At 31.2% G+C, this 12,525-nt stretch overlaps 2 protein-coding genes and 1 non-coding gene across 3 annotated transcripts; 2 read left to right on the plus strand and 1 right to left on the minus strand.

Moving 5' to 3' along the window:
- The first annotated feature begins 3,070 nt into the window (after positions 1 to 3,070).
- On the plus strand, positions 3,071 to 3,173 carry LOC111791915 (U6 spliceosomal RNA). Its single transcript, XR_002814704.1, has one exon. It is a non-coding gene; the product is annotated as a U6 spliceosomal RNA (small nuclear RNA).
- A 3,816-nt stretch (positions 3,174 to 6,989) lies between these two features.
- On the plus strand, positions 6,990 to 8,485 carry LOC111791077 (gibberellin 2-beta-dioxygenase 2). The gene is made up of 3 exons (XM_023672274.2): positions 6,990 to 7,497; positions 7,628 to 7,976; positions 8,053 to 8,485. The coding sequence occupies exons 1-3, from the start codon at positions 7,049 to 7,051 to the stop codon at positions 8,299 to 8,301; spliced, it is 1,047 nt and encodes a 348-aa protein (XP_023528042.2). The 5' UTR covers positions 6,990 to 7,048; the 3' UTR covers positions 8,302 to 8,485.
- A 233-nt stretch (positions 8,486 to 8,718) lies between these two features.
- Positions 8,719 to 9,777, minus strand: LOC111790754 (transcription factor MYB78-like). Its single transcript, XM_023671786.2, has 3 exons — positions 9,644 to 9,777; positions 9,240 to 9,369; positions 8,719 to 9,140 (listed from the first exon to the last, which is right to left on the minus strand). The coding sequence occupies exons 1-3, from the start codon at positions 9,753 to 9,755 to the stop codon at positions 8,726 to 8,728; spliced, it is 657 nt and encodes a 218-aa protein (XP_023527554.1). The 5' UTR covers positions 9,756 to 9,777; the 3' UTR covers positions 8,719 to 8,725.
- Between the last annotated feature and the right edge of the window lie 2,748 nt (positions 9,778 to 12,525).

The following is a 12,525-nucleotide window of genomic DNA, read 5'->3' on the forward strand; positions in this document are numbered from 1 at the left end:
ATAAAAAAAAAAAAATTACCTAAAAAAAGCATCACGAGGTAAAAATGTTGAAAGAGAAGATTAGTGAGTGTGAAGTTACCTACTTTTTCATTATTGTACGCATCCAACGCTCCCTCCACCAGAGAAATCGGCCGGAAGCTCACACCTTACGCATATGAGCAATAAATAAAAGTAAACTATAATGCATCAACTACTCTTCAACTAAAAATTACCTAAAATGTAAGCCATCCTAAAGATAGAATGACAAATAAAAGTTATTACATATATCAATAATAAGATGACCTAGATTAACTGTGTAAGGACAAAACATACTGAAATGACTAGTGTTGGTCTGTGAGAATAATCTTCAGTCTTAGAAACAAGGAGTAAATAATGTGACTATGTCGCAAGGAATGTCAAAACCATCAAATACCGAATCTAGTGTCCTAATTTTCGTTCTTCAGTAACAAAATTTCTACATCAAAGTTAGCTTTGAAATATTGATAGAAGGTTTAAGATAATAATGCAACTTCTAAAAGAAGAAGCGGGTTTAAGATAATAATGCAACTTCTGAAGTAAGAAGCGTGGTGGAATTGACGAGACAAAACGGGTTGGTTTGGTATTAAACCAATAAAAGTGGGCTAAAACAGAAGGGCAATGGTGTAGGTACATAAACTCACTGTTATTGCCCCCATGCCATTGATTTGATCTTGTTGAAGTTTAATTTGGGCTGCGCAAGAAACTGAAGAGGAGTAAATTCAAGAACTGTTTCTATGCAATTTAGTAACCCAACTTGGGCTGAACATGATCCATAGTTATGGAGTTTGTTTTCATGTGAATCACCTTCATTGCTTTGGTTCACCATTTATTTCCCTTTAAATCTTTTAGCAAACCCTATTCTAGGCTCGACCAAAACCCGACGCTGGACCACATTCTAATAATACTCGAACCATTCAAGCCTACCAAATGGTTCGTGACTGACCTAACTCACGAGACGAATATCCAACCCTTACATATTATTGACAAATTTAATAATGTTTTTCTAATTGTTGCTTCTTTTCCACCAACCTTTTACATAATGGAGTTGGTAAAAATGGATGTTGGTTGAAAGTATTAAATTTGTGATCGTGTATATCTTAATTAGTTGATATCCATTTTGAAAATGTTAATGTTACGAATGTATAAAATCTTTTTGAGTTTATAATGTAACAATTATGAACCTTTTAATAAATAGGTGCATTATTACAATAATTATTTTAATAATAGAACGAATTGAATAATATGAATTTTCTTATATTTAACTCTCTTCCGATCCGAAATTATACTTTGTATTGATATTTTATTATATTTTAAAATTTTAGGTATGAAATGTCGTTGGAATATAATATTTAAAAAATATATTAGTTATGAAATATATCTTAAATATTATATCTTAATATTCTTTTTTTTATGATTTAATTTATAGTATATTTTATTTTATTCTCGATCTTTATTTGTAGGTATTAGTTGATAGCTTGTATTTTATTTAAAGATTATAAATATGAATGAGAATACACATTTTCGATCTCAATTCTATTTTTCATTCTTGTCAAGTTAAGCTTTAATAACCGACAAATTTGATATATATATATATATATATATATGTGAATTAATTAATAATAAACACAAAGAATTAAAATGAAACGGAAGGAGCCGACACCGAGGCATATTATGGAGGAGACAGATATCCGACGTGTCGATCTGCTACAAAATTTTTAGTGATCAGACTAGTAACTGTCGGATTCTCAATCAGCTGTCGTTCGAAGACAGCCATTTGTCCCACATCGAAAAGGATGAGAATTGAGATGGACAAATCCAGTAAAAGTCCAAATTATTTTTCAAGAATATAGCTTATTACAATTTTACCCCTCTTTATTGCATTAAAAATCCCTTCGTAAGCGATTTACGAATATAGCCCTATTGAGATGCTTGGCTTGCGAAAATTTTGTGGAGAAAATAGTAAAACCGAAAATATAATTTTAACTCCGTAATTTATTAATTCATATACTATTATTAGATATTAAAAAGACTAAACTGGAGATAAACTCGATTAATAATAAGTCAAATTTTCAAGTCTTTTATATATTATTATTATTAGTATTAAAAAATGTTTTGAGTAATTTCTATTTTTTATTTTTGAGTTATAAAGTTGAAATATATTTTTAAGTTCTGTTTAAAAGTTATTTTTATTATTTGTATTTTAATTTTTTTATTATTTAATTCTCAAAATGTATATTTTTGTTTTTTGAAACTTTAAAAATATTATCAAATCACATTTTATAACTATTTTATTTTCTATTTTTAAAATCATGTTTCAATTAAGCAAATATTAAAAAAAAAATTAATTTTTCAACACTACTCGAAATATGTTTACAAAGTAAGCTGAATTAATTTATTAAAAAATAAAAAATAATGAATATTTAATTAATGCATATTGCAATTAATCTATATCATTGTAAGTAATTATGGTTGATGCACATTTTTTAAGTCATTTATTTATCTAGTAATTGATTAACGACCTTAAGTTGGATTAGTTTCAAGTTTTAATTTTAATTTTAATTTTTTTTATCAAAATTAGTTAAATCATAATTTTCTTTTTTTAAAAAGACAACTTGATTATATTTTTAAGTTATAAAGGGATTATTAATATTAATTTAATTTTAAAAATTGAAAAATATAGTAACCCATGACGAATAATTTTTTTTTAATTAATTAATTATCTATACATTTTTTAAGTCAAACAAAAAATGTTAATCTAAAAAGCTAAAAGAACAAGTAAAAAAAATTAAATCTAACAAAAATTGCGTTTTACCTCCGTTTTTTTTTTCCCTTCTTACAGTTGCAGACTTAAAGAATATTTAACAATAGTAAATAAATAATGAAAATAAAAGGTACCGCCCGAGAAGATCATATTCGACATGTCGATTTAAGCAGTCTCATCAGTACGTGTCGATCTGTCATTCAATTGTCGTTCAAAAGCACCTTTTTGAACCACATCGGTTAGTTTACATATAATTTATTGTTTAAATAAGACCGGTTGAGCCAAGTTATCATCCCTTCGGGGACATCCGATAAAATTGGAACGATACAGAGAAGATTAGCATGGTCCGTGCGCAAGGATGACACGCACAAATTGAGAAATGGTCCAATTTTTTTTTTTCTTTTTTGCCCTCGATTCCAACCGTATATTTACAGATATATTCGTTTCTAATGACCTCTCCTATGACATTTTCCTTATTTGCCGCCCATTCTAACCGTATAATTACGAATATATCCCTTTCGGTTCACCATTACTAAATTGATATACTTATATATTCTTTTTTAAGAAACAAATCAATTTTAATATATTTCTATATACCGAAAAATTTTATTTTTGTATTATTTAGCTTCATTTTGGTTACAAAGTATTTTTTGTTTATAGTATCTAAAAGTTATTACGTTCTAGACATCATATAGTACTTTGGTATATACTCCTTTGATTTTGTACTAAAATTCATCGTCCCCTTTCATAAACTGACTTAACGCGTGCGATAGATTGATGTGAAATTATATTTAATCAACGTTTAATAAATAATTTTTTCTTGGATTAAATTAAATTTATTTAATCCATAAACATTAAAAGTGTTAAATATACATAAGAATAAAATTTGTAATTTAGGATATGGCAGATGAGTATCCAAATTGAAAAGGATAATTACAATAATAGAATATGAAAAGGAGTATGAGGCCATTAATTAGAATATTGATTCATAAAGGTTGCGTGATGAACATTGAAAACATTTTTTTTTTTTTTTTTTTATAAAATTCAATGAACTAATATAATACTTCAATTAACCAAACATATCCAAATTAATTAACCATCTAAACATTATTATAAACCACATTTATACTTATAATTACGATTTTTGAAACGTTTTTACCAAATAAAGTTTATTAATCTAAAGATGTGCAATACAGAAAGACGAAGCGTTTGAAGAAAACGTCACATCCATTCTAAATCAAAATAAGGAATTGATTCATTTATGTTAAAAAGGATTTATAGAAATTAAACATTTGAAGAAAAAACCCAAATCATAGAGGAAGCTCCATTTTAATTCTGTCACAATTTCATACCTATTGTTATTAGATGCCTATATATATATATATGTAATTTTCCAAATATATTAAAATTCTTTTGTGATAATCTTAGAGCTATGTTTTAGAAATCTAATTCTTTGGATCATAATTTTTTATTCATCATGGAAACACACATTATGAATGATATATAAAAATTTGATGATTTTGATTAAAATTGTTATCTTTCCGCGATTGTTGTGAGATCCCACATCGATTGGAGAGAAAAACGAGTGTCAATGAGGACGCTGGGCCTCGAGGGGGTGGATTGTGATGTCCCATATTGGTTGGGGGAGGAGAATAAAACACCGTGTGGAAACTTTCCCCTAGCAGACGCGTTTAAAGCCTTGAGGAGAAGCCCGAAAGGGAAAACCCAAAAAGGACAATATCTGCTAGCAGTGGTCTAGGCCGTTACGACAATATCTACTGACAGTGGACTTGAGTTTATAATTGCAAGCTTCGTAATTGTTTGGTTTAGTTTTTTTCCTTACGTATATAAGTTTACAAAAACGAAGTTGTTACTTCAGATACATATGTAGAACTAGTTAGAATCTCGAGCCAAATATAAAACAAAGAAAAAGAACAACTCGGGTTAGAAATGAGAAGCAAGTGCGGTATTGGATAATAGCCAACAACGCGCTTTCCACAACCACAAAATAATTGCTATCAGCTTTCCCTCCATTCTTCTGGGTGCCGAGGATTGTTGGGGGGAGTCCCACATTGACCAATTAAGAAAAAGATCATAAGTTAAAAGATTATTATTTTTATTGGTACGAGCCATTTTGGAAAAAAAAAAAAAACAAAAAACAAAGTTAAGAAGCTTATACTCAAAGTCGACAATAACATACCATTATAGAGGCTCGCAGTTTCTAACATTCTCTTCTCCACGTTACCACTTCAAATTTCATAATATATCTAAACAATTAAAAGTCCTAGCTAAGACTGCCAGCGGTCTAGATAAGACGTAACGCAAGACTCTCAATTGAGATAAGCTATGACTCTCCAACAAGGACTACCTACCGGGGTAGCAACAACAACCCAGCCCTTAAGACAAAGTCTATGGCCAGAAATCAGAAGGCGGCGGAAGATCGTTCGAAAGCGAGTAGCTAAGACCCCAATTCGGGGAAAGCATCCAAAGAACAAGGTAGAAAGAAAGACAGGATGACATTAAAAGTTTATAAGCCAAGCCAAAGGACGGCGACAAGGAAGATGGCAGACAGTCATTAGGAAGAAGATCGATGGCCAGTAAAAAATTTACAACTAAACGTTGTAGGATTAAATAATTGTTTCGTAAGATTAGTTGACTTGTCTTTTAGTTAATTTTTCTCGTACATGATTTCATCAAAAGATATAAATTAAAATATTAAAAACTTGAGTATGGTTTAATTGATTAAAACATATATTTCATCAAAATATTCTCACATCCTATATTGAGCATTTAAACTTTATCTTATTCCTCGAGCTTTCAGTTTTACTTGATTTAATATTTATCTATAAAAAAACCCTAGAATATGAAACTATTTTGGCATGTGAAGTTAGATACGAATTATCTTATGATCAGTTTTTTTTTGTGTCAAGATTTAAATATTTCATAAGATAACACGATGAATCCTATATACGACTCAAAGAGTTGCCGTGGTCAAATTTTAGATAGGTCATCCATAAACCTAAAATTAAAATTATGTATTAAATAATTAATGTCCTTGGTTGCTTATATCCATCTCGTTCTAATCTTTTTGTTGAATTTTTTTTGGTGAATTACTGGATAGAAATTTAACATATTTATTGCATATGCAAATATTTTTATTTAACAATTAATTAAGATTTAGTAATTATTGCGAGTAAAATTAGATCGAGAGAAATAAGTCAAATGTTAGGATTAAAATTGATCGACATAATGGTTAGTTCATATTTTTTCCTAACTGGTTCGAGATTAGGAAAAAAGTAAAGGTCCACAAACCAACACAAATCTTTCCAACATGTTTTGTCCTCGGTCTCATATGTATCTAAACTGGAGCCAATATGGAAGGCGCCCAATAACAAATTTATTGTTACGGTGTAAAAGACATAAATTTTTTTCGAGGAAAAAATGTGTGAACAGAAAATGTGAAAATGAACACATAAATTAGTGTAATTAAGAGGATAATAAATATAGCTTTTTATTGGGTTTAAAAGTCAAAAATATTATGATATCTCCAAACTTTGACTAAAAAAATCATCTTAGTATTTATTGTTATTTTCTTAAAAAGTACTTTATAATTAAGAAATTTTTTAAAAACTATAAATAATAGATGGAGTGTTACGTTTCAAAAACTTTGTATATATATAAATATCTTTTTGTTAAATGATTATTGAAAAAATTAATTAGGTTATTTAAATTTATATTTCTTATTTATTAATTTAAACATTATTATTATTATTATTTTATTTTTCGTGAAATATAAAAAAGAAATAACATGTCAGTATAATTAAAAATGTCTATTTAATCTGCGAGGCTCATTTCAAACGGAATATAGAAGGTTCGTTTCAATGAAAAAGTGGAAGACGTAGAGAGATTATTCTCTAGTTACTAAATGGAGACCGGATGGGAATTGTCCTCGCCCTGGTTCCCCGATCCGGTGTGAACGTGTTAAAGTATGATGGCTAAAATAAAAAAATAAAAATCATAAATCAAAATATAAATTCAAAAGCATGATGGAAATATTAAAAGTCAAAGCTCTCTCTCTCTCCTAAAGATTTCATAAATTAATACATTTGACCAAAATGGACAAATTTAATCCAAAAAAGATAAAATAAAATAAAATAATCTCCATACTCTCTTATCTCTTTTAACACTATAAATAGACATAATTCAACTTTGAAACCCCAACACACAATCTTCCCTCTCATTTTCATCTCTTCAAAACCAAACATAACAATGGTGGTAGCATCACCCAATTCCTCCCTAACCACAAGCTCCAAGCCCTCGGCCGCCGACACCGCCACCACCGCTGCCGCTGCAAGGATCCCCACCATCGATCTCTCCGGTGGCACCAGCAACCGGCAAGCCCTCTCGAAGCTGCTCGTCGAGGCCAGTGAAAAGTATGGCATCTTTAAGCTCATCAACCATGGCATCCCTCAGGATTGCATTTCAAGAGCTGAAGAAGAAGCCATGGCCTTCTTCGCCAAGCCCACCGCCGAAAAGCTCGCCGCCAGCCCTAAAAGTTCTCTCGTCGACGCTGGCAATACCACTCGCTTCGGCTACGGCATCAATAATATCGGCCACCATGGCGACATCGGAGAGATTGAATATCTTCTCCTCTCATCTCAACCTTCCTTGATTTCTCAACTGGCCTTCTCCATCTCCCAAAATCCATCCAAATTCAGGTTTTTTTTTAGATTTTATAAGTTTTAAATGCTCCCACGTCCCCAATTTAGAGAATGATCATAAATTTACAAGTAAATAATATATTTAATCAAATAAAAATCCAATTTTTTTTTTTTTTAATTAATGCAGCTGTGCTTTAAATGATTACATACAAGCTACCAAAAATGTGGCCTGTGAGCTCCTTGATCTAATGGCTGAGGGGTTAGGGATATCAGACAACTCCATTTTCAGCCGTATGATCTTAGATTCTCAAAGTGACTCACTTCTTAGAATCAATCACTACCGTCCATTGCCCGACTTCATCCATCCCTCGCCCTCCAATAAGCTTGGATTTGGCGAGCATTCTGACCCTCAGATCTTCGCCATCTTAAGATCCAACGACATTGCTGGCCTCCAAATCCTATTGGATGATGGGTTGTGGGTCCCTGTCCCTCCTGACCCCACTGCCTACTACGTCATGATTGGTGATTTATTTCAGGTATATATATAATTTCTTCTTTTATCATCAATTTCATTCAAATAATTATTGTAATTTGATTATTGGAAATACGAAGGTTTTTACCAATGGAAGGTTTGGGAGTTTGAAGCATAGGGCAACCGCGAACATAGGGCCAAGGTCGAGAATGTCGATGACTCTTTTTGCATCACCGTCTTTAGATACATGGATTTCTCCTCTACCAGAGATGGTTACCTCAGATCAACCGTGTATTTATAGGCCTTTCACTTGGAGAGAATATAAGACTTACATTTATTCACTCACGCTAGCTGGCTCGAGACTCGACTCGTTCAAGATTAGACCTTAAGACGAAAGTAAACCATAAGAACAACTTGTTTGGGGTTTGGCAATGTTTTGTGTGTATAATGTCCTACCTAACTATGGTTAAATATACAGTTTCTTGTAGCATATAAATATGAAAAAAAAAATGCTACAGGAAAATTAATATGCGTGTATTTGAGAAAATAAATTAAATGACGTAAATTAGTATATGTTTATTAGTTTAGAGATATTTTTATTAATTTAGCCACATGTTTTTTTTATCTTTCAAACATGTTCTTAAAATAATATTTTTTTTATTGTATAACAAATACAAGAAGTTAAGATTAGAGTGTATTATACTCGAAATTAATGCTCGAGTTATATAAATATCTATTTTATAAAGCGATTAGAGCGTTTTATACATTAATTTTCTTTTTCTTTTTAGTTTAATTCGAGTCTCTAATTGTAATCTAATCAAACAGCTGTTGTTGTAAGAAACGAATGTTTTCCTCAGTCCACAAGCTCTCAAATGATGACTCAACTTCGTCTCCTTCCCACCAACCTGCCTCAAACCCGTCTCCCCAATTTGATGTGTCTGAACACGATGCAGACACGTCGACATTGACACTATTGTCATCCAATGTAGATTCTGAAATTATAGGAGTTGACGTGGAGGTCTCGGTGCACGCCGGCAAAGATTGGCCAGAGGTGGCTGCAATTCGCTCGACCAGGCGGGGGATCCAAACCAATCTCATTGTGTCATGAAAACGCTGACTATTAACATCGCACTTGACCTGTTTGGCTTGCTTTTGAACTCGGGTTCTCCAGTAATTTTTTATCTCGTTGTCGGTTCTTCCGGGTAGAAATCGAGCTATTTTCGACCACCTAAATTAACAATCCCAACCCAAGAAAGAATCTCATCAATACATTTAATCCCATAATTATATATATATATATATATGAATTAAAAGGAGAAAAACTGACCGATTGCCCCAACGGGAGTGAAGTTGAAGAATGAGGAGCTGTTCTTGAAGAGTAATATTTCCACGGCGGACATTGGGGCGGAGATAATTCAGCCACCTCAGGCGACAGCTTTTCCCGGTTCTCTTCAACCCTGTAAATTAAATTAAATTAAATTAAAACAAAACAAAACCGAGAATTAATTATAGTTCTCCAAGTAACAAATCACGAAGATATTGTCCGCTTTGAGCATAAACTTTTGAAATTTGTTTTGAATTTTTCCAAAAAACCTCGTATTAATGAAGATAGTATTCCTTGTTTATGGATCCATGATTATTCTCTAAATTAGTTAATGTAAGACTCTCTCCCAACAATCCTCGACACTCGAGACTATAAGAAAAAGAAAAACTTAGAAATAAAATCCTCACCGGTGGAATGAGCGACGGAGTTCCAGTGGCCCTCGCCGTGAAGAATAACGTAATGGGAAAGCAAGGAATCTTCGTCCGCCGTCCACGGCCCTTTCTTCACATGATCCGCCATTGACAGATAGGAACAAAGCTCTGGTACTTTAGGCACAATTAAATCTATATATATATATACACAGAGACACCCAGAAACAGAGGAGGAAAAGGAAAGTTTTAATTTTTACAACGTGTTTTAAAGATGGTTTTTATAATCAAAATTCAAGTGGGTTTTGTGTAATTAAATGAATAAAGAAAAAAGGGTTGAAAAAAAGTCAAAAGTTTTGGGCAGGGAAAGGGGCGAAGAGGGAGCTTAATGGAGTTGACTTTGACTTTTCTTTTTTTTAATACTTTTTTAGGTTGTTTTTTTTTATTTTTGTGGATTTTGTTAATTGATTCAAAATGTTTTGTTTTTTTTTTTTATAAATTTTGACCCAAGAGCTTCGTAAAAAAGGTGATATAGTATAGTGGAAGTCCACGTCATGAAATAGAAGAAGTAGTCAAAGAGTCGTCGTTGACTGTTTGTTAAGCTATTTAGTCAAAGATAGAAGCTTCTTTAGGCAGTCAAAACTGTGAGTGTCAATTATTTTAATTAAAATCAAACAAAAAAGAAAAGCCACGTGTAAATGTAATAGTTGGGCCTGATATCACTAAGAAGCCCATTCTGTGGCCCATAATATAACAATCAACCCTAGGCCCATTTATCTTCACGAGTCGAAGGCACGACTCATAACTAGATTTAGGTCATGACTCTGATGCCATTTTATATAGATAACGAAACCTCTACTTATTTCGCTTAAATTATTTCGTACTTATAGATCTCTCTTTTTACGAGAATCTTTGTATTTTTAATAACAATTTTATAGATTCAACGAAACACGAGGGCTTATGAGACCAGACATTAAAAAATATCTAACCAAATTGAGAATCGCATAAAAACATTTCTTTAGAATTTTTATTTTTAAAAAATATGTAACCAATGGATATTTATATAAAAATCTCTATAAGAAAAAGAAAACGAAATATCCACGTGGACATTATTATAACTTTTTGAAAATAAAACAAAGGTTTTGAGATGTAAACATCAATCATTCCCAATCTTCTAAAATTATTGAAGGTGGGCCCACTTATAAACTCTAGACACTCGTCTTCCTTATTTTTGGCCACCCATTAATGTCCAAGCGTGTCGTACACGTACTAAGGGTGTTGTGTGAAATTATCCCGATACACATGACATACATATATGTATGAGGTCTCTGTAATTTTCATTTATAGCATAACATTAACATCATTATTTTTTTTTTTTTCATCTATGATAGAGTACATATACGCATCATGTATACATGTCAACCATCACATAGCTTTACATGTCAATACATAACACATGACGTCCATAGTATTTCATTTTCATTTACAACATGGCGTAATAGACATCACATGCATACACATCATAGCATCATATGACATTACATAGGACATAATCACATAACATAAATAAAATGGTGCATGCACGGCTACTAGACATGCACCATTATAAATCATTCAATTATATATATACTCGAGAACATAATATATATATATATATATATATATATTTGCCTAAATTAATATCATTCAATAAAATAAGGAAAGATTGTAAAATATGATTTTTTTTTTATCTCTCAATTAAATTTATTTGTTTCTTCTTAAATTGGATGGTCTTTTCTTTCTGTTTCCTCTAAAATTAAAAGCTATTTCCTTTGTGCACAAATTAGTTTGTTGTTTGAAAATGGTTTGTTGAGATATTTGAAGGAATGATCTGCTTAAACTAAATTATTTTTTCTTAAAGTTCTTTTCTTTGGGCAGGAATTAGTTTGTTGTTTAAAAAGGGTTGGTTGAGATATTTGAAAGAAGGATCTGTCTAAACTTAGTTGCTTTCTTTAAATTATTTTATTTGAGCAGGACATAGTTTGTTGTTTGAAAATGGTTATCTATTTTCTAAGTCTTTTATTTTGTCAGGAATTAGTTTGCTGTTTGAGAAAAGTTAGTTGAGATCAACAGAAATTTATCTGTTTTCTCGGAAAGATCTTATAATTTTGTATGAAAATGGTTGGTTGAGATATCTTAAGGAAAGATCTACTCAAATTTATCTGTTTTCTTTCAAAAAAATCTTTTCTTTTATTTGAAATTAGTTTGCTGTTTGAAAAGGGTGGGTTGAATGAGAATTATCTGTTTTCTCTAAAAGGACTTTTCTTTTAACACGAATTAGTTCGTTGTTTAAAAATGGTTGTTTGAGATATGTGAAGAATGATCAGCTTAAATTTATATGTTTTCTCTTAAATGTCTTTTCTCTCTGCATAAATTAATTTGTTGTTCAAAAAGAGTTTGTTGAGATTTCTTAGAGAAGGATCTGCTTAAATTTATCTGTTTTCTCTCAAATTTATCTGTTTTCTCTTAAATGTTTTTCTTTAGGCAGAAATTAGTTCACCCTTTAAAAAGGGTTTGTTGAGATATCTGAGGAAATATTTACTTAAATTTGTCTATTTTCTAGTTTTTTTCTTTTGTTTTCTTTAAAAGTCTTTTCTCTCGGTAAGAATTAGTTTACTATTTGGAAAGAATGATCTACTTAAATTTATTTGTTTTTTTTGTAGGTCATTTCTTTTGGACAAAATTAGTTTGTCCTTTAGAATGGGTTGGTTATCGTACAAAGAGGAATAACTGTTTGAATGAGGGTTGTCGTACGGAGGAGAATAACTGTTTGAATGAGGGTTGTCGTACGGAGGAGAATAACTGTTTGAACGAGGGTTGTCGTACGGAGGAGAATAACTGTTTGAACGAGGGTTGTCGTACGGAGGAGAATAACTGTTTGA

Source organism: Cucurbita pepo, chromosome 3, assembly GCF_057944985.1.
Source record: "Cucurbita pepo subsp. pepo isolate OVF chromosome 3, ASM5794498v1, whole genome shotgun sequence".
Lineage (NCBI taxonomy): Eukaryota > Viridiplantae > Streptophyta > Magnoliopsida > Cucurbitales > Cucurbitaceae > Cucurbita > Cucurbita pepo.